The sequence below is a fragment of the Mercenaria mercenaria genome, chromosome 13 (genome assembly GCF_021730395.1).
Source record: "Mercenaria mercenaria strain notata chromosome 13, MADL_Memer_1, whole genome shotgun sequence".
In the NCBI taxonomy this organism is placed as follows: Eukaryota; Metazoa; Mollusca; class Bivalvia; order Venerida; family Veneridae; genus Mercenaria; species Mercenaria mercenaria.
Window position 1 is genome coordinate 26034515 of NC_069373.1, and position 21609 is coordinate 26056123.

The window sequence follows — 21609 nt, forward strand, 5'->3', positions numbered from 1 at the left end:
ATGAAATCTAGGTCAGTTCTGAATATAAGTAGTCTGGGGTCAAAAACTAGGTCACTAGGTCAAATCAAAGAAAAACCTTGTGTATGTGATAGAGACTGTATTTTTCAATTGATCTTAATCAAATATGGACAGAATGATAGCCTTGATGAAATCTAGGTCAAGTTCGAATATGGGTAGTCTGGGGTCAAAAACTAGGTCACTAGGTCAAATCAAAGAAAATACTTATTTATACTCAAGATTATTTGCTCCAGTTTTAATAATAATTGGTCAGAATATTTTTTTTCCATGAAATCACTGGGTCAAACATGTTTACACTGTTATGGTGTGTTTCTCAGGTGAGCGACCTAGGGCCATCTTGGCCCTCTTATAATGATAATTGGTCAGAATATTTTTTTTCCATGAAATCACTAGGTCAAACATGTTTACACTGTTATGGTGTGTTATGGTGTGTTTCTCAGGTGAGCGACCTAGGGCCATCTTGGCCCTCTTTCATACATGCCATAATTTTTCAGAACATTTCCGGGATTCTGAGTTAAAATTTCCGGGATTTTTACCTTTTGTCCGGGACATACATCGTGACATTGGTATTCTTCTGTTTCATGCAAAAATACCATAATATTACATGTAGTTTTGCGAGATAAACCTTGTTCACTCACTTACAATGTTTTAATTTGCTGCAAATGCCGTCTAGCTTTCCAAGGGAGGTAAATACGTGTACGGGTAATACACATCTATAGTTCGTCACATGAATTTATTGTGTTCCCGAGGTGAACAGAATTAGGAGACTTACTATATACGAAGATTCAACCTGGTCATCGTGATTTAGATTCTAGCTAATTTGGTATCATTCTAAAGCTTAAACATTTATCTAATAATTAAATTGAATCCTTAAAGGAATAAAATATATCTTGTAAATAAAATCGCCAATATAAAATATTTGGAGTCGGGTCAATTTCCATGGGTCGGTCGGCAAAGGCATTCAATATTTTAATTTAGAATATGTGTGACAATCGATCTTGATCTTAAATTATTACAACCTTTTAAAATAATTATCGTTTAATTGACCGTTTTCAATAATCTCTTCGATAAAGGCTACATGTAGCTTTACCACCAACATGCTAAAAACAAAGAGATTTACGACTATTGTTCCTAATTAAAGTACCATAAAACAGTTATTGATTGCATAATCCTGTCAGTTCTTAATCAGGGTCATCATAATAACTGACTGTAACTTAATCAGTGTCATCAAAAGATCGTCGCGTGATCAAAGCGGACTTAATCAACACGTGTCCCACTCGAGGGCATGAAACTGATTAGGAATAAACAATGTGACACCGGGGACTGTTTATTGTGTAAAATTCAACAACTTATAGACAAAAAAGTTTTTTGGGGGATTATTTTTATTTGTTCCTGTATTTTTATTTTTCCGGGACATTTCAAGACTGTCCGGGACACCGGGACGAGTATGTAATTTCCGGGACGTATCACATATATGCCCTCTTGTTTTGAAATAAGGACTTAAATTTGTTAAAGAAAGTTAAAAATAAAGTCACCATCTGTCTTTGTTTACATTTCTCGTGTAGTTCTGTTCATTAGCTCCGCCTCGGAAGTATCACTGGCTCTTTTTTCAACTCACCTACTGAAAGAGTGTGAGCCAGTGTTTACAGCCGTGTATAGTAACCTATACATTTAACCGATGACACAGTGGTGTAGTGGTAAGGTGTCTGACTTCCACGCATGTTATCATGGGTTCAAAATCACCTTATATAATTTTTAAAAGTAATGTTATCAGTACTGCGTTTATTATTACACTATTTTATGTATAACATTTCATGAAATTTAATTGTTTTCTCTTGTAGAATTTATTTTCTGGAAACGCTTGTGACAAGCAATTTTTCTTTTTATCAAAGATACATTTAAAACAATTTTATTCGACTTTTCAACAACGTTTTGATAACTTTCAATAAATGAACCAGAAAAATCACGTTAAGTTTGATCAGATAAGATAATAGGTAAGTCTGCATATAAAATTTGGAAAAAAAGATATTACCTGATATAGGACTCGAACCCACAACCCTGTGATTGACTGCTAAATGCTTTGTCCGCACATCTACCTGCACTTGCGATATAATTATATCAATTAAGAAATATATATGCAATAATTATATTTAGGTTCGGACACCAAAAATTAATTTATGGAAGTATATGGAATATTTTGAGTGCCAGGTCAATACTTACGGACAAAACATATAAATAGCTTTCTTGGAAACTGTTGAATGTTATGTTTTGTTCACTGAGGTCAAGGTCAAGGTAGCTGTTACAAAAAATAGAAAAACTGTTTTTGCTCAATAACTTCACTATTAAAATAGGATATTGCATCCATACTTGTAATTTAGGAAGCTTGCATGGAGACTAGGGTTTTAGATTATATTTTTGGTTGCTTAAGGATGTACGAGCGTTTTTTTCAGGACATCTGCCATTTTGAAAAATGTTTCTTCGAATATTGCTTTCTAACAAAAGTTTTGCCAAATATTAATGCTAAATGATTAAGATATGGCTAAAAATGTACCATTTAACCAAATATATTATGCTTTTTGCGAAAAAAAAAATTTCACCCTTATTTTCGGCTGGCATTTGCCTCAAATTAACGTAAGATTTACAATGGGGTAGGGGTAGGTAATTTCAAATATCTATTAAAGTAGATCAGGTTTGGTTTTGATATTTTTCTGACTGATACATATAATGTTAAGCTATAAATAAAATAAAAGTTTTCAAGATAGCACTTTATATTATCTAGAAAATATAAATTAAAACAAAAAGAACAAAAAATATCAAAATTCACCACTTTTTAGCAGTTTTTTCTTAATAAATCTCTTAGATGCACGATGACCCCAACTTTTTTTCTTTCCATTTTGAAGCATTTTTGTGTGTCTTTAATGATGCAAAATATTTTGAAAATCTTAACGTCAGAATTTTTTTTGTAGATCTAAATACGTTTTTTCCATTGAAAATAATGTGGGTGGGGTAATTATGTCAACATGTAAAAATTAAAGAGATTTGTTTGTGATATTTATGCTTATATAATACTGACATCACCATATATTCATATCAACCTGTAAGACCTGAAATCCCTATAAGTTTAAGTAGGATATTATATGTTTTATATAGTACCACCATTTTTCTAATTTTACAAAATTTCAGAAATGCTTAAGAAGTGGATGAAGAAAATGCCCTATAAAATTAAAACGAGTTCAGTGACCTATGTTTTTTCTGCTCTTGTTTGTCTTAGAAACTAATGTTCTTCAAGATCACAGGATATGAAAAAATTCTTAACGTTAGAAAAAATTCGCTCGTACATCCTTAAGTCAAGGTCAAGAATATTGCACTAAAAACACGATAACTTCAGTTAGGAATGAGGTAAGCAAACCAAACCTGGTAAACAGGTAACTTCTATTAAGACTAATTTTTTAGTTCATTTTAAGTAGCTTGGGTCAAGGTCATTGTTACTAAATATAGAAAAATGGTTTTTGATCAATAATTTAGAATGAGTAGCTTTCAAAAAGACTGAAATTCAGTTGCATTTAATTCTTCAAGGGTAAAACCTTTATCCCTTTTGCAGGGTGGGATATCAATTCACTGAATTTATGTTTGAAAATTGGCAAGATGTTGTATATGACAGTTCTGAATTAATATGAAAAGTTACGTTTTGTATTTAGATTGAGGAACTACAAGCAGACCTAGAGAAGGCAAAAGCTTCCACAAGAGAATACACCACTAAACTGTCATCATATGTAAAACAGTTGGAAGACAAAGATGTTAAACTGAAGAAACTAAATGCAGAAAGACATAAACATATGGAGGAAGTTTTTGAAATGAAGTAAGCTTCTTTTGTAACTAAGCATTGATATGAGTAAAATTATGTCTCTCACCACATTGTGGTGTTGGAGATGTATTGATTTACTGCTGTCTGTGCGTCCGTTGTGTGTCCGTCACACTGTCTGTCACAAATCTTGTCTGCGCTGAACAATTCTGATCTTCACCAAACTTTTAACAAAATGTGTTTACCAATGTCCTCGGCCAATAACAAGCCAAATCGCCCCCTGGCAGTTCAGAATTATGGCCCTTGAATTACTGAAAATTGACCTTTTTAGCTCATCTGATTTTGAAAAAAAATGATGAGTTATTGTCATCACTTGATCGGCGTTGGTGTTGCCTGGTTAAGTTTTATGTTTAGGTCAGCTTTACTCCTAAACTATCAAAGCTATTGCTTTGAAACTTGCAACATTTGTTCACCATCAAAAGCTGACTCTGAACAGCAAGAAACATAACTCCATCCTGCTCTTTGCAAGAATTATGGCCCCTTTTGGATTTAGAAAATCAGATTTCTTGGTTAAGTTTTGTGTTTAGGTCAGCTTTTCTTCTAAACTATCAAAGCTATTGCTTTAAAACTTGCAACACTTGTTCACCATCAAAAGCTGACTCTGTACAGCAAGAAACATAACTCAGTCCAGCTTTTTTCAGGAATTATGGCCCCTTTTGGACTTAGAAAGTATCATTATATTTTTTGGTTAAGTTTTGCGTTTAGGTCAACTTTTTTCCTTAACGGTCAAAGCTATTGCTTTAAAACTTTGAGCAGTTATTCGCCATTAAAAGCTGACTCTGCACAGCAAGTTCCGTAACTCTACATTGCATTTTGCAAGAATTATGGCCCCTTTTGGATTAAAAAAAAACATGGGTAGGACAATATTTCTATTATACAGAGACAAAAAAATCAGATGAGCATCTGCACCCGCAAGGCAGTGCACTTGTTACTCTTGTCCCCGCTCTAACTTGAAGAGTTCTCATCCAATCTTCACCAAACTTGAACAAAATGTGTTTACAAATAAGTCCTTGGCCATGTTCGATAACTGGTCAAATTGGCCCAGGACTTCAGAATTATGGCCCTTGTATTACCGAAAATCACTCTGTACACAGATGCCAGTGATACATGTATTGGTGCATGGTTGACCCAGATACATAACTATTCAGACATGTGCTTTTCTCGAAAGCAGCTCTAGTTTTGAAATAATTTCTCACGAATGTTCCTTGTTTGACCATTAGCTACCAAGATTGTTAGATATTCCGATTCATAAAAAAGCATGGTTAGAAGGGAATGTGGTCACTTTTCACTATATGTATATAGTGGAAACTTAAAAAATCATCTTGTCAGAAACTGCAAATTCAGTTTTAAAATAATTTCACACTAATGTTCCTTTGGTGACCCTCTATCCCCCACTGGGGGTTTTTGCCCTGCCTGTCCATCCGTCACACTTCATTTCCAATCAATAACTGGAGAACCATTTGACCTAGAACCTTCAAACTTCATAGGGTGGCTGGGCTTATGCAGTAGATGACCTATATTGTTTTTGGGGTTACTCCATCAAAGGATTAAGGTCACAGGGGCCTGAACATGGAAAACCATTTCTGATCAATAACTTGAGAACCACTTGACTCAGAATGTTGAAACTTTATAAGATGATTGGACATGCAGAGTGGATGACCCCTTTTGATTTTGGGTCACTCTGATAAAGGTCAAGGTCACAGGGGCCAGAACATGGAAATCCATTTCCAATTGATAACTTGAGAACCAGTTGACCCATAACCTTCAAACAACATAGAGTGATAGGACTTACAGAGTAGATGACCCCTATTGTTTTTGGGGTTACTCCATCAAAGGTCAAAGTCACAGGGGCCATCCGTCTGTCACACTTTATCTTCGATCAATAACTGGAGAGCCATTTGATGTAGAACCTTCAAACTTCATAGGGTGATAGGGCTTACAGAGTAGATGACCCTTATTCTTTTTGAGGTTACTAGATCAAAGGTCAAGGTCACAGGGGCCTGAACAGGGAAAACCGTTTCTAATCAATAACTTGAGAACCACTTGACTCAGAATGTTGAAACATCATAGGATGATTGGACATGTAAAGCAGATGACTGCTATTGATTTCTGGGTCACTTGATCAAGGGACCAGAACCTTGAAAACGGTTTCTGATCAATAACTGGAGAACTGTTTGACCTAGAACCTTGAAACTTCATAGAATTATAGGACTTACAGTGTAGAATACCCTTACTGTTTTTTTAAGTCACTTGAGCAAAGGTCAAGATCACATGGGCCTGAACATGGAAAACTCTTTCCCATCAATAACTTGAGAACCATTGACATAGAATGTTGAAACTTCATAGGATGATTGGGTATTCAGAGTTGATGACCCCTATTGATTTTGGGGTCACTCAACCAGAGGTCAAGGTCACAGGGACCAGAACATGAAAAACAGTTTCCAATCCATAACTTGAGAACCAGTAGGCCCAGAATGTTGAAGCTTTAAAAGATAATTGGACATGCCAAGTAGACGATCCATATTGCAGCCAACCAATTATCAGTGTCTCTTTGACATTTGCTCCTGTCCTCCATTGACTTCTTGCTTATTACTACTATGCATTTGGGGAGACATGCGCTTTTCTACAAAAGCATCTTCTAGTTTCACACTGATGTTCTTTTGATGACCATCTACCAGAATTGTTTAAATCACTCTGATACTTTAAAAAAACATTGGCATTGGCATTTTTATTCAAATCACTCTGCGTCTGTGGTCCGTCGTCCTTCCGTCCGTTAACAATTTCTCGTTATCGCATCTCCTCAAAAACTACCAGGGGGATTTTGACCAAACTTTGTCAGAATGATGTATTGGTACTCTAGTTGTGTCCCCCTGAAAATCAGACTGGTTCAACAATTTTTGAGTGAGTTATGGCCCTTTGTTTATTAGCCCACCATCATCAGATGGTGGGCTATTCAAATCACTCTGCGTCCGTGGTCCGTCGTCCTTCCGTCCGCCCGTCATTCCGTCCGTCCTTCCGTTAACAATTTCTCGTTATCGCATCTCCTCAGAAACTACAAGGGGGATTTTGACCAAACTTTGTCAGAATGATGTATTGGTACCCTAGTTGTGTCCCTCTGAAAATCAGACTGGTTCAACAATTTTTGAATGAATTATGGCCCTTTGTTTATTTCTATAATTTACATAGATTTATATAGGGAAAAACTTTGAAAATCTTCTTGTCCAAAACCACAGAGCCTAGGGCTTTGATATTTGGTATGAAGCATCATCTAGTGGTCCTCTACCAAGATGACCCGCCCGCTTAGCTCAGTAGGTAGAGCGTCGGTCTACGGATCGCGGGGTCGTGAGTTCGATCCTCGGGCTGGGCGTATGTTCTCCGTGACTATTTGATAAACGACACTGTGTCTGAAATCATTAGTCCTCCACCTCTGATTCATGTGGGGAAGTTGGCAGTTACTTGCGGAGAACAGGTTTGTACTGGTACAGAATCCAGGAACACTGGTTAGGTTAACTGCCCGCCGTTACATGACTGAAATACTGTTGAAAAACGGCGTTAAACCCAAAACAAACAAACAAACAAACAAAATCTACCAAGATGATTCAAATTATTTCCCTGGGGTCCTAATATGGCCCCGCCCCAGGGGGTCACATGATTTATATAGACTTATATACTGATATAGGGAAAAACCCCGCCCCGCCCCAGGGGGTCACATGATTTATATAGACTTATATACTGATATAGGGAAAAACTTTGAAAAACCTCTTGTTCAAAACCACAGGGCCTAGGGCTTTGATATTTTGTATGTGACATCATCTAGTGGTCTTCTACTAAGATTGTTCAAATTATCCCCCTGCGTGCGTGCGTGCGTCCGTAAACTTTTGCTTGTGACCACTCTAGAGGTCACATTTTTCATTGGATCTTTATGAAAGTTGGTCAGAATGTTCATCTTGATGATATCTAGGTCAAGTTCCAAACTGGGTCACATGCCTTTAAAAACTAGGTCAGTAGGTCTTAAAATAGAAAAACCTTGTGACCTCTCTAGAGGCCATATATTTCATAAGATCTTCATGAAAATTGGTCAGAATGTTCACCTTGATGATATCTAGGTCAAGTTCGAAACTGGGTCACGTGCCATCAAAAACTAGGTCATTAGGTCTAAAAATAGAAAAACCTTGTGACCTTTCTAGAGGCCATATATTTCACAAGATCTTCATGAAAATTGGTCAGAACGTTCACCTTGAAGATATCTAGGTCAAGTTGAAACTGGGTCAGGTGCCATCAAAAACTAGGTCAGTAGGTCAAATAATAGAAAAACCTTGTGACCTCTCTAAAGGCCATATTTTCATGGATCTGTATGAAAGTTGGTCTGAATGTTTATCTTGATATATCTAGGTCGTCGAAACTGGTCACGTGCGGTCAAAAACTAGGTCAGTAGATCTAAAAATAGAAAAACCTGTGACCTCTCTAGAGGCCATATATTTCACAAGATCTTCATGAAAATTGGTCAGAACGTTCACCTTGATGATATCTAGGTCAGATTTGAAACTGGGTCACGTGCCATCAAAAACTAGGTCAGTAGGTCAAATAATAGAAAAACCTTGTGACCTCTCTAAAGGCCATATTTTTCATGGGATCTGTATGAAAGTTGGTCTGAATGTTCATCTTGATGATATCTAGGTCAAGTTTGAAACTGGGTCATGTCCGGTCAAAAACTAGGTCAGTAGGTCTAAATATAGAAAAACCTTGTGACCTCTCTAGAGGCCATATATTTCATGAGATCTTCATGAAAATTGGTCAGAATGTTCACCTTGATGATATCAAGGTCAAGTTCGAAGTCAGATTTGAAACTGGGTCACATGTCTTCAAAAACTAAGTCAGTAGGTCAAATAATAGAAAAACCTTGTGACCTCTCTAGAGGCTATATTTTTCATTGGATCTGTATGAAAGTTGGTCTGAATGTTCATCTTGATGATATCTAGGTAAAGTTTGAAAGTGGATCACGTGCCATCAAAAACTAGGTCAGAACGTCAGATAATAGAAAAACCTTGTGACCTTTCTAAAGGCCATATTTTTCATGGGATCTGTATGAAAATTGGTCTGAATGTTCATCTTGATGATATCTAGGTCAAGTTTGAAACAGGGTCATGTGCGGACAAAAACTAGGTCAGTAGGTCTAAAAATAGAAAAATCTTGTGACCTCTCTAGAGGCCATACTTGTGAATGGATTTCCATTAAAATTGGTCAGAATGTTCACCTTGATGATATCTAGGTCAAGTTTGAAACTGGGTCATCTGCGGTCAAAAACTAGGTCAGTAGGTCTAAAATTATTAAAATCTTTTGACCTCTCTAGAGGCCGTATTTTTCAATGGATCTTCATGAAAATTGATCTGAATGTTCACCTTGATGATATCTAGGTCATTTTCGAAACTGGGTCACATGCGGTCAAAAACTAGGCCAGTAGGTATAAAAATAGAAAAGCCTTGTGACCTCTCTAGAGGCCATATTTTTCATGAGATCTTCATGAAAATTAGTGAGAATGTTCACATTGATGATATCTAGGTAAAGTTCAAAACAGGGTCACGTACCTTCGAAAACTAGGTCAATAGGTCAAATAATAGAAAAACCTTGTGACCTCTATAGAGACCATATTTTTCAATGGATCTTTATGAAAATTGGTCAGAATTTTTATCTTGATGATATCTAGGTCAAGTTCAAAACTGGGTCACATGAGCTCAAAAACTAGGTCACTATGTCAAATAATGACGTCATACTCAAAACTGGGTCATGTGTGAAGAGGTGAGCGATTCAGGACCATCATGGTCCTCTTGTTGAAGATACAGGCTTCAAATTTGGACCACATGCATAGTTTCGTGTTCCGAAATGAAATTTGACCTTGATTTTGACCTAGTGACCTACTTTCACATTTCTCAAGCTACAGCCTTCAAATTTGGACCACATGCATAGTTTTGTGTACTTAAACAAACTTTGACCTTGACATTGACCTAGTGACATACTTTCACATTTTTGAAGGTACAGGCTTCAAATTTGGACCACATGCATAGTTCTGTGTTCCGGAATAAAATTTGACCTTGATTTTTACCTAGTGACCTACTTTCACATTTCTCAAGCTACAGCCTTCAAATATGGACCACTTGCATAGTTTTGTGTACCGAAATGAACTTTGACCTTAAGATTTACCTAGTGACCTACTTTCACATTTCTGTAGCTACAGGCTTCAAATTTAGACCACACGCATAGGATTGTGTACCGAAACAAACTTTGACCTTGACATTGACCTAGTGACCTACTTTCACATTTTTGAAGGTACAGGATTCAAATTTGGACCACATGCATAGATTTGTGTTCTGAAATGAAATTTTACCTTGATTTTGACCTGGTGACCTACTTTCACATTTCTCAAGCTACAGCCTTCAAATTTGGACCACTTGCATAGTTTTGTGTACCAAAATAAACTTTGACCTTAAGATTGACCTAGTGACCTACTTTCAAATTTCTCAAGCTACAGCCTTCAAGTTTGATGCACATGCATAGTTTTGTGTACAAAGAACTTTGTCCTTGAAATTGATCTAGTGACCTACTTTCACATTTCTCAAGCAACAGCTTTCAAATTTGGACCACATGCATGGACCACATGCACAGTGTTATGTACTGAAATGGAATTTGACCTTGAGCTAGTCAGTAAGTCTTGAAATTTGGAACACTCAAAAATGGCACATTGGTGGGCGCCAAGATCACTCTGTGATCTCTTGTTATACTTCCGTCTCTGAAAGAGCGGGGCGTATTATGTGGACACCCGTGGTGGCGGCGCAGGGGGCGGGCGGGCGGTCTGCATCCAAGCATGTCTGCTCTCAAGTTTGATAACCAGCCAAATCATCCCTGGCACTCTTGGATTTATTATATGGCATTTGAATTACTCGAAAAAGAGCGATTTTAGCCGTGTCCGCTCTCTAAGTCCAACAGTTTTGATCCAATTTTCATCAAACTTGCTGACAATGTTTGTGGGCATGATATCTTGACCAGCCGGATAACTAGCCAAATCACCCCAGGCACTCCTGGATAATGGCCCTTGAATTACTAAATAAACTGTGAATTTAGCATTTTACGCACTCTTAAGTTGGACAATTTTCATCCGATCTTCACCAAACTTGCTGACAATGTTTGTTGGCATAATATCTCGGCCAAGTACGATAACTACCCAAATCACCCCAGGCACTCTTGGATTGTGGCCCTTGAATTAGGCCAAGTTCGATGACAGGCTTATTTTGTGACAGTCTGGCACTCTTGTTCTCTATATGTATATGGTGGAAACTTTAAAGATCTCCTTGTCAGAAACTGTTGGCCTGATTTTAAAATAATTTTACACAAATGTTTCATTGGTAACCCTTTACAAAGATTATACATAACCACCCAAATCACCCCAGGCACTCTTGGATTATGGCCCTTGAATTAGGCCAAGTTCGATGACAGGCGTATTTTGTGACAGTCTGGCACTCTTGTTCTCTATATGTATATGGTGGAAACTTTAAAGATCTCCTTGTCAGAAACTGTTGGCCTGATTTAAAAATAATTTTACACAAATGTTTCATTGGTAACCCTTTACAAAGATTATACAAGTTATTCTGTTTCTTCAAAAAAAAACATGGCTGTGAGAAGGTGTGGTCACTTTTCCCTATAAGCCCGCCCGCTTAGCTCAGTAGGTAAGAGCGTTGGTCTACGGATCGCGGGGTCGTGAGTTCGATCCTCAGCGGGGCGTATGTTCTCCGTGAGTATTTGATAAACGACATTGTGTCTGAAATCATTAGTCCTCCACCTCTGGTTCATGTGGGGAAGTTGGCAGTTACTTGCGAGAACAGGTTTGTACTGGTACAGAATCCAGGAACACTGGTTAGGTTAACTGCCCACCGTTACATGACTGAAATACTGTTGAAAAACGGCGTTAAACCCAAAACAAACAAAACTTTTCCCTATATGTATGTAGTGAAAACATTTAAAATCTTGTTTGATATTCTCTTTTTATCCTATGTCATCATTCCTCAACATTTTACCCACCCTCCAACACAAACATGTACACACACACACACACACATGCATGCACACACATACACACACATACATACTAGGGTCAGTCATCATGGCCCTTTAGTTTCAAACTGGGGCATTTGTGCCATTTAGGGGCCATTAGAGCAAAAAATGAGAAATGTTTCAACAACTTCTTCTCATGAATGGCTAAATGGATCTTGATCTTGATAAGACTTGGTCTGTGACATCATTGTAAGGTCCTCTACCAGTTTTATTCAGTTAGACCCTAGGCCTCTTTCAGGAAAACAGAAATATCTTTAAATTACTTTTTCTTATAAATGGCTCAATGGATCTCTGTAGTATCATTGTAAGGTTCTTTCCCAATTTTATTCAAATAGGGCACTTTGACCCCTTAAGGGCCACTACAGTAAGAAATAAAACATTTAAACAAACTGCTTGATGGATCTTCATCAAACTTGGTCAGTAGCGTCATTATAAAATCCTGTAACAACTACCAGTTTTGTTAAAATGGGGAAGTTTGACCTCTTTAAGGGGCCACTAGAGCTAGAAATATCTTTAAACGACCTCTTCTCATGAACCACACTTGGTATTAGTGGGGGTTATAAGACTGAAAATACGCACAAATTGTGGACTTTTTAGAAGAGTTTGGATCTTTATCTGATACATTACTATTATCTATAACGAAACATTTTAGATGTAGAACCCACCTCTACCCACCCTTTTATGGTAAATTATAATGGTCAGAGTTATGTCCCTTGAAATCATTTATAAAAGGCATTGGTATACAACACCCACCATATACTTATTTATGAAATACAAATGTCCCATCATTTTATGCGAAATGTATGTCGTAGGAAATTATTAATCAGTCTGGGTGCTCAGAAATGAAAAAAATGTGTGTGTGTGTGTGTATATATATATATATATATATATATATAAGAGTTATGGCCCTTGAATTTGTCAAATTATAGATAAATTTGACAACACTTATAATGGTACATTTAAAATTTGGTTTTTGAATAGTTGTTTTCAAAAATGATGTTATAAGTAGTAAAGGACATGCTCATGGGTTGTGAAACCATATTTTTATGCCCCACTTCGAAGAAGGAGGGGCATATAGTTTTGCAGATGTTGGTTGGTCTGTTGGTTGGTCAGTTGGTTTGTTGACCAATCAGTTTCCGGATGATAACTCAAGAACGCTTAGGCCTAGGATAATGAAGTTTGACAGGGCGGTTGCTCATAACAATTAGATAACCCGTAGGTTAATCAGTAGGTTAAAGATCAAGGTCACAGTGATCCGAAAGAGTTAAATGGTTTCCGGACAATAACTTGAGAATGCTAGAGTCTAGGATCACAAAACTTGATTTTGAAGTTGATCATGACCAGGAAATTACCCGTATTGATTTTGAGGTCAGTAGGTCAAAAGTCAAGGTCACATTGACCAAGAACAGGTCTACGGTTTCCAGATGATAACTCAGGAATGCTTGAGCCTAGGATCATGGACGTTGATAAGGAGATTGGTCATGACCATCAAATGACCCCTGTCAATTTTGAGATCAGTAGATCAAAGGTCAAGGTCACAGTAATCCAGAACAGTTAAATGGTTTCCGGACGATAAGTTGAGAATGCTTAGGCCTAGAATCACGAAACTGATAGGGTGGTTTATCATGACCAGCAAATGACTCCTGTTGATTTTGAGATCAGTAGGTCAAAGGTCAAGATCACAGTGACCCGGAACAGTTGAACTGTTTCTGGATGATAACTTGAGAACGCGTAGGCCTACAATCACGAAATTCACGAAACTTGATAGGGTGGTTGATCATGACCAGCAGATGACCCCGGTTGATTTTGAGATCAGTAGGTCAAAAGTCAAGGTCAAATTGACCCAGAACAGTAGAACATATTTTGCCAAATAACTAGAGAATGCTTAGGTCTAAAATCAGATTTGTTATAGAGGTCAGTCACTTATGACTGGTAAATGACCCCTAATTATTGATTTGAGGTCAGTACGTCAAACGTCCAGTGCACAATGACCAAATAATTTCTGTCTCTTGTGCAGTTACTGAATGCATCAAGGGGTGGGGGAATTTCGTGTTCTATGAGCTCTTGTTCAATATTTAAATTTGCATAAGTATCATTTCATTTGACAGTGCAGAAATATCCAACAGTTTTTCCTCAGGGTCAAGAATAGGTTTAAATCTTCAGATAAAGGTCAATAAATATTATAAAAATGTTATTTTATCAACCGCATATCCCTTTTGGGCCTCACACAGAGAGAGAAAGCTGGCTTATCAGTAACACTGGTCAGTGCAGATTTATCTATAACAAAGGGAAGTCTTCTTATTGAGTCAGACATAAAAAATAAAAATTTCAAGTGTAAATTGAATCGTAGGATGATAGAAATTTCAGATAAACTGGTAAGAATTTTTTGTTTGACAATTTTGTACTTTTCTTTCAGGTAAATGAGTGTTCCCTTTATGATTGGGAGCATTCTATACGGATTTTTCTCGGTAAATGGTGTCCTAGCTCATTTCAGGTGCCATTAATGATGTTGTGCAGAATTCTATACCGAAATTTCTCAGTAAATGGTGACCTCATGTTGTGCAGACAAAGGATGCAGAATTAGTATGTTTGCACTTTCCTTACCGGAAGTAACATGTGCTGCCTCAGGGTGAAATTGCTGTACGGCCGGTCGGATGATCTATGTATAAAACATACTACACTCTTTGGATAACATTTTATTGAGAGTTTGTAAATCAAGCAAAATATTGCATAACGCACAAACCATGTGTAAGAAAACAGAACCATGCTTCTATAGCTGATAATTAGCTAAGGTGATATATTTACATTTTAACAGAATGTTATGCAATCATTGTAGTCCACATTGTGCACAGAGTAAAAGTCACACTACTCTTGTTTGTTGAGATCTTGAGAATTTGTATTCTTCATTTGATCTCTTGATGATTATACTAGTTGGTTAAATAACAATATGACTAAAATTTGATTATATTTCCAGGTAGCCGTCACGAGTCAGGCCAGTAATTTTACTGATGGGCCAGAGTGGTTATTTTTAGCAATGGCCACAACAGGGTCGATATTAAGCCGAAATGGCAAAGACCTGATCAGGTCATGTATAAGCCGAAATTGCTAGGGTCAAAACCTGATAGCTAGGGTCAATTTTTAGTGGAAATGGCACAGACAAAATGGCCCAGGGTTGAGATTAAGTTAAACCCAGGCAGACATGAAAGGGTCATATTTATTATCATAAAATCAAAATGACATACCACATGGTACCGAAGACATTAATAACATGACCTTAAACTATATAACTTAAACAGAATTTAGAGCACTATAATGTGGTTGTGCACACACAATTTCTTACGGATTTCTTTTGTAACTTTAGAGTTATTGCCCTTTAATTGTCTAAAAATCCACATATTTGTACATAACAAACTTACCATTTGGCAAAATTTCATTAAATTTCTTTCATTCTTTTCCCTGAACATTGTAGGGATAATACACGTTTTTTTGTGTATTAACGTCTGCAGAAGCCCGCGGGATTGTTTGTGACCGAGACCGAAGGTCGAGGTCACAAACATATCCCAAGGGCTTCTGCAGGCATTAATACACAAAACAAACGTGTATTGTCGCTATTCTTGCATACAAAAAACATTATACGACGACTAATGCATTGTTTTCATGTGATGACTTGATGATTCCAGTACATTTTTTATTTACCATTCTTGTTGTTCTTGGAAACGGTAAACATGTTTTAAATATCCATAACCGGGGCACACATAACAACAACACTACTAAAAGCGTGATTTGAAGGTTTTTGAGCATCTTATTTTTAGCTCACCTGTCACAAAGTGACAAGGTGAGTTTTTGTGATCGCATGGCGTCCGTCGTGCGTGCATGCGTACGTGCGTAAACTTTTGCTTGTGACCACTCTAGAGGTCACATTTTTCGTGGGATCTTTATGAAAGTTGGTCAGAATGTTCATCTTGATGATATGTAGGTCAAGTTCGAAACTTGGTCACGTGCGGTTAAAAACTAGGTCAGTAGATCTGAAAATAGAAAAACCTTGTGACCTCTCTAGAGGCCATATTTTTCATGCGATCTTCATGAAAATTAGTCAGAATGTTCACCTTGATGATATCTAGGTCAAGTTTGAAACCGGGTCACGTTGGGTCAAAAACTAGGTCATTAGGTCTAAAAATAGAAAAACCTTGTGACCTCATTAGAGGCCATATTTCTCAATGGATCTTCAAGAAAATTAGTCAGAATGTTCAAATTGATGATATCTAGGTCAAGTTCGAAACTTGGTCACGTGGGGTCAAAAACTAGGTCAATAGATCTAAAAACAGAAAAACCTTCTGACCTCTCTAGAGGCCATATTTTTCATGAGATCTTCATGAAAATTTGTCAGAATGTTCACCTTGATGACATCTAGGTCGTGTTCGAAACTGGGTCATGTGGAGTCAAAAACTAGGTCAGTAGGTCTAAAAATAGAAAAACCTTGTGACCTCTCTAAGGCATATTTCTCAATGGTCAGGATGTTCATCTTGATGATATCTAGGTCAAGTTCGAAACTGGGTCACGTGGGGTCAAAAACTAGGTCAGTAGATCTAAAAATAGAAAAACCTTGTGACCTCTCTAGAGGTCATATTTTTCATGAGATCTTCATGAAAATTAGTCAGAATGTTCAGCTTGATGATATCTAGGTCTTGTTCGAAACTGGGTCAAGTGGGGTCAAAAACTAGGTCAGTAGGTCTAAAAATAGAAAAATCTTTTGACCTCTCTAGAGGCCATATTTTTCAATGGGTCTTCATGAAATTTGGTCAGAATGTTCACCTTGATGATATCTGGGTCGTTTGAAACTGGGTCACGTGCGGCCAAAAACTAGGTCAGTAGGTCTGAAAATAGAAAAACCTTGTGACCTCTCTAGAGGCCATATTTTTCATGGGATCTTTATAAAAATTGGTCAGAATGTTCACCTTGATGATATCTAGGTCAGGTTTAAAACTTGGTCACGTGCGTTCAATAATTATGTCAGTAGATCTAAAAATAGAAAAACCTTGTGACCTCTCTAGAGGTCATATTTTTCTAGAGATCTTCATGAAAATTGGTCAGAATGTTCATCTTCAGGATATCTAGGTCAAGTTTGAAACTGGGTCACATGCGGTCAAAAACTAGGTCAGTAGGTCTAAAAATAGAAAAACCTTGTGATGTCTCTAGAGGCCATATTTCTCAATGGATCTTCATGAAAATTGGTGAGAATGTTCAGCTTGATGATATCTAGGTCAAGTTTGTAACTGGGTCATGTGCAGTCAAAAACTAGGTCAGTAGGTCGAAAAATAGAAAAACCTTGTGACCTCTCTAGAGGTCATATTTTTCATGAGATCTTCATGAAAATTAGTCAGAATGTTCAGCTTGATGATATCTAGGTCTTGTTCGAAACTGGGTCAAGTGGGGTCAAAAACTAGGTCAGTAGGTCTTAAAATAGAAAAACCTTGTGACCTCTCTAGAGGCCATATTTTTCAATGGGTCTTCATGAAATTTGGTCAGAATGTTCACCTTGATGATATCTGGGTCGTTTGAAACTGGGTCACGTGCGGCCAAAAACTAGGTCAGTAGGTCTGAAAATAGAAAAACCTTGTGACCTCTCTAGAGGCCATATTTTTCATGGGATCTTTATAAAAATTGGTCAGAATGTTCACCTTGATGATATCTAGGTCAGGTTTAAAACTTGGTCACGTGCGTTCAATAATTAGGTCAGTAGATCTAAAAATAGAAAAACCTTGTGACCTCTCTAGAGGTCATATTTTTCTAGAGATCTTCATGAAAATTGGTCAGAATGTTCATCTTCATGATATCTAGGTCAAGTTTGAAACTGGGTCATGTGCGGTCAAAAACTAGGTCAGTAGGTCTAAAAATAGAAAAACCTTGTGATGTCTCTAGAGGCCATATTTCTCAATGGATCTTCATGAAAATTGGTGAGAATGTTCAGCTTGATGATATCTAGGTCAAGTTTGTAACTGGATCATGTGCAGTCAAAAACTAGGTCAGTAGGTCGAAAAATAGAAAAACCTTGTGACCTCTCTAGAGGCCATATTTTTCACGAGATCTTCATGAAAATTGGTGAGAATGTTCACCATGATGATATCTAGGTCAGGTTTAAAAGTGGGTCACGTGCCTTCAAAAGCTAGGTCATTAGGTCAAATAATAGAAAAACCTTGTGACCTCTCTAGAGGTCATATTTTTCAATGGATCTTCATGAAAATTGGTCAGAATTTTTTATCTTGATGATATCTAGGTCACATATGCTCAAAAACTAGGTCACTGTCAAATAATAGAAATAACGACGTCATACTCAGTTCAACACTGGGTCATGTGGGGAATGGTGAGCGATTCAGGACCATCATGGTCCTCTTGTTATTTTTAGTTATTACAAACGTTACATTACACATAATTTTGCATATAACTAAAACATTTGATAAACAGGAACACAATTATTTTAAGAATAACAACTTTACATTCGAATTATTTTGAGTACGAACAAACAGAGTACGGATGAGTATGAAGCTAGTGACTAGCTTTCGAGGTTCATTATATGAATTCTGTGGACAATCAGGTAAAAACAAACCGACTGATACTAACAACAATCATTAATATAATACCTAAAAACAGGCAATAGCACAAGTTACACGCGATACTTATTTATTCACAGTTATTTACAATAACTGAACAGATGCTTTGTAAAGGGAGTAAACTCTAAGAGAAGCTAGTGCGTACATTGATGGGGCCAGTACGTTTGGGGTTGGAAACTGATACAGCCAAACATACTATGGATTACATTGTATCTATAATGCTAGAAGAAGAGGTTATTATGGAAGAAACAAGATGCAGATGCCAAATATCAGTCTGCGCAGAAATACATACATACATCCCTGGCAAAGCATTTCAAAAATAAAAATCATGTATTAACAGCACATGAATTGCCTTGTTTGCACACGATTTTTCTCCCGTTTATACATGGGCGGATCCAGTGAAAAAAGTAGTTTTTATGCAAGAATTATTATTAACATGTGAAGTTGTTCATCCACACATGGTCACCCACTTGCCTTGGGCACACATCCTCCCCCTCCCAACCCCCCCCCCCCCCCCCCCACCCCTGCCTAAAAAATGCCTTATTTTAAAATTTTTTCAATCCTTCCATGAATATTTATCAACATGCAAGTTGTACAATTCCCCCACCTCGCTCCTCCACCCAGTCATGCCCACCACTGATCATGCATCCTCTGCCCACCGCCCCCCCCCCCCCCCCCCACCACTTCTTTTTTTAGCCCACCATCTGAACCATCATCAGATGGTGGGCTATTCAAATCACTCTGCGTCCGTGGTCCAACGTCCATCCTTCCGTTAACAATTTCTCGTTATCGCATCTCCTCAGAAACAACCAGGGGGATTTTGACCAAACTTTGTCAGAATGATGTATTGGTACCCTAGTTGTGTCCCCTTGAAAATCAGACTGGTTTAACAATTCTTTAGTGAGTTATGGCCCTTTGTTTATTTCTATATTTTACATAGATTTATATAGGGAAAAACTTGAAAATCTTCTTGTCCAAAACCACAGAGCCTAGAGCTTTGATATTTGGTATGAAGCATCATCTAGTGGTCCTCTACCAAAATGATTCAAATTATTTCCCTGGGCTCCTAATATGGCCCCGCCCCGGGGGTCACATGGTTTATATAGACTTATATAGGGAAAAACTTTGATAAACCTCTTATTCAAAAACACAGGGCCTAAGGCTTTGATATTTTGTATGCGACATTATCTAGTGGTCTTCTAATAAGATTGTTCAAATTATTCCCCTAGGGTCAAATATGGCCCCGCCCCGGGGGTCACATGCATTACATAGACTTATATAGGGAAAAACTTTGAAAATCTTCTTGTCCAAACCACAAAGCCTATGGCTTCGGCATTTGTAATGTAGCATCATCTAGTGGTTCTCTACCAAGTTTGTTCAAATCATTCCCTAGGGTCAATTATGGCCCCGCCCCCGGGGGTCACATGGTTCATATAGACTTATATAGGGAAAAGCTTTTAAAATCTTCTTGTCAATAACCTACAACATTCAAGTTTGGACCACCTGTATGGTTTTGAGTGGCAAGATGAACCTTGACATGAGTTGACCTTGATTTTGACCTAGTGACCTACTTTCACATTTCTGTAGCTACAGCCTTCAAATTTGGACCACATGCATAGTTTTGTGCACTGAAAAAAATTTTGACCTTGATATTGACCTAGTGACCTACTTTCACATTTTTTAAGGTACAGGCTTCAAATTTGGACCACATGCATAGTTCTGTGTTCCAAAATAAAATTTGACCTTGATTTTGACCTAGTGACCTACTTTCACATTTCTCGAGCTAAAGCCTTCAAATTTGGACCACAAGCATAGTTTTGTGTTCCGAAATGAAATTTGACCTTGATTTTGACCTAGTGACCTACTTTCACATTTCTCAAGCTACAGCCTTTAAATTTGGACCACATGCATAACTTTGTGTACCGAAACAAACTTTGACCTTTACACTGACCTAGTGACCTACTTTCACATTATTGAAGGTACAGGCCTCAAATTTGGACCACATGCATAGTTCTGTGTTCGAAACTAAAATTTGACCTTGATTTTGACCTAGTTACCTACTTTCATATTTCTCGAGCTACAGCCATCAAATTTGGACCTCTTGCATAGTTTTGTGTACCGAAATGAACTTTGACCTTAAGATTGACCTAGTGACCTACTTTCACATTTCTGTAGGTACAGGCTTCAAATTTAGACGTACATGCATAGGATTGTGTACCGAAGCAAACTTTGACCTTGACATTGACCTAGTGACCTACTTTCACATTTTTGAATATACAGGCTTTAAATTTGGACCACATGTATAGATTTGTTTTCTGAAGTGTAATTTGACCTTGATTTTGACCTAGTGACCTACTTTCACATTTCTAAAGCTACAGCCTTCAAATTTGGACCACTTGCATAGTTTTGTGTACCAAAATAAACTTTGACCTTAAGATTGACCTAGTGACCTACTTTCAAAGTTATCAAATTACAGCCTTCAAACTTGATGCACATGCATAGTTTTGTGTACAAAGAACTTTGTCCTTGAAATTGATATAGTGACCTACTTTCACATTTCTCAAGCTACAGGTTTCGAATTTTGACCACATGCACAGTGTTTTGTACGGAAATGAAATTTGACCTTGAGCTAGTCAATAAGTCTTAAAATTTTGGAATTCTCAAAAATGGCACATTGGTGGGTGCCAAGATCACTCTGTGATCTCTTGTTTTCAGTTTTAATTTTCCATCAATATTTATAATCAACATGTGAAATTTTGTTTCCTCACCCATTCCCCCCCACCCCCCAAAATAAATATATACATATATATATTTCCATTCCTTTTTCTTTTTAGCCCACCATCATCAGATGGTGGGCTATTCAAATCACTCTGTGTCCGTGGTCCATCAGTCCGTCTGTCTGTCCGTTAACAATTTCTCGTTATCGCATCTCCTCAGAAACTACTGGGGGGATTTTGACCAAACTTTGTCAGAATGATGTATTGGTACTTTAGTTGTGTCCCCCTGAAAATCAGACTG

At 37.4% G+C, this 21609-nt stretch overlaps 1 protein-coding gene across 9 annotated transcripts in view; it reads left to right on the top strand.

The window, feature by feature from the left end:
• Positions 1–21609, top strand: part of LOC123529310 (ELKS/Rab6-interacting/CAST family member 1-like) — a 423378-nt gene that overhangs the window by 357485 nt on the left and 44284 nt on the right. For all 9 annotated transcript variants that reach the window (XM_053521352.1, XM_053521353.1, XM_053521354.1 and 6 more), the window contains one exon: positions 3717–3877. In XM_053521352.1, coding sequence (XP_053377327.1) covers positions 3717–3877 — 161 coding nt within the window. The remainder of the gene's footprint in view (positions 1–3716; positions 3878–21609) is intronic.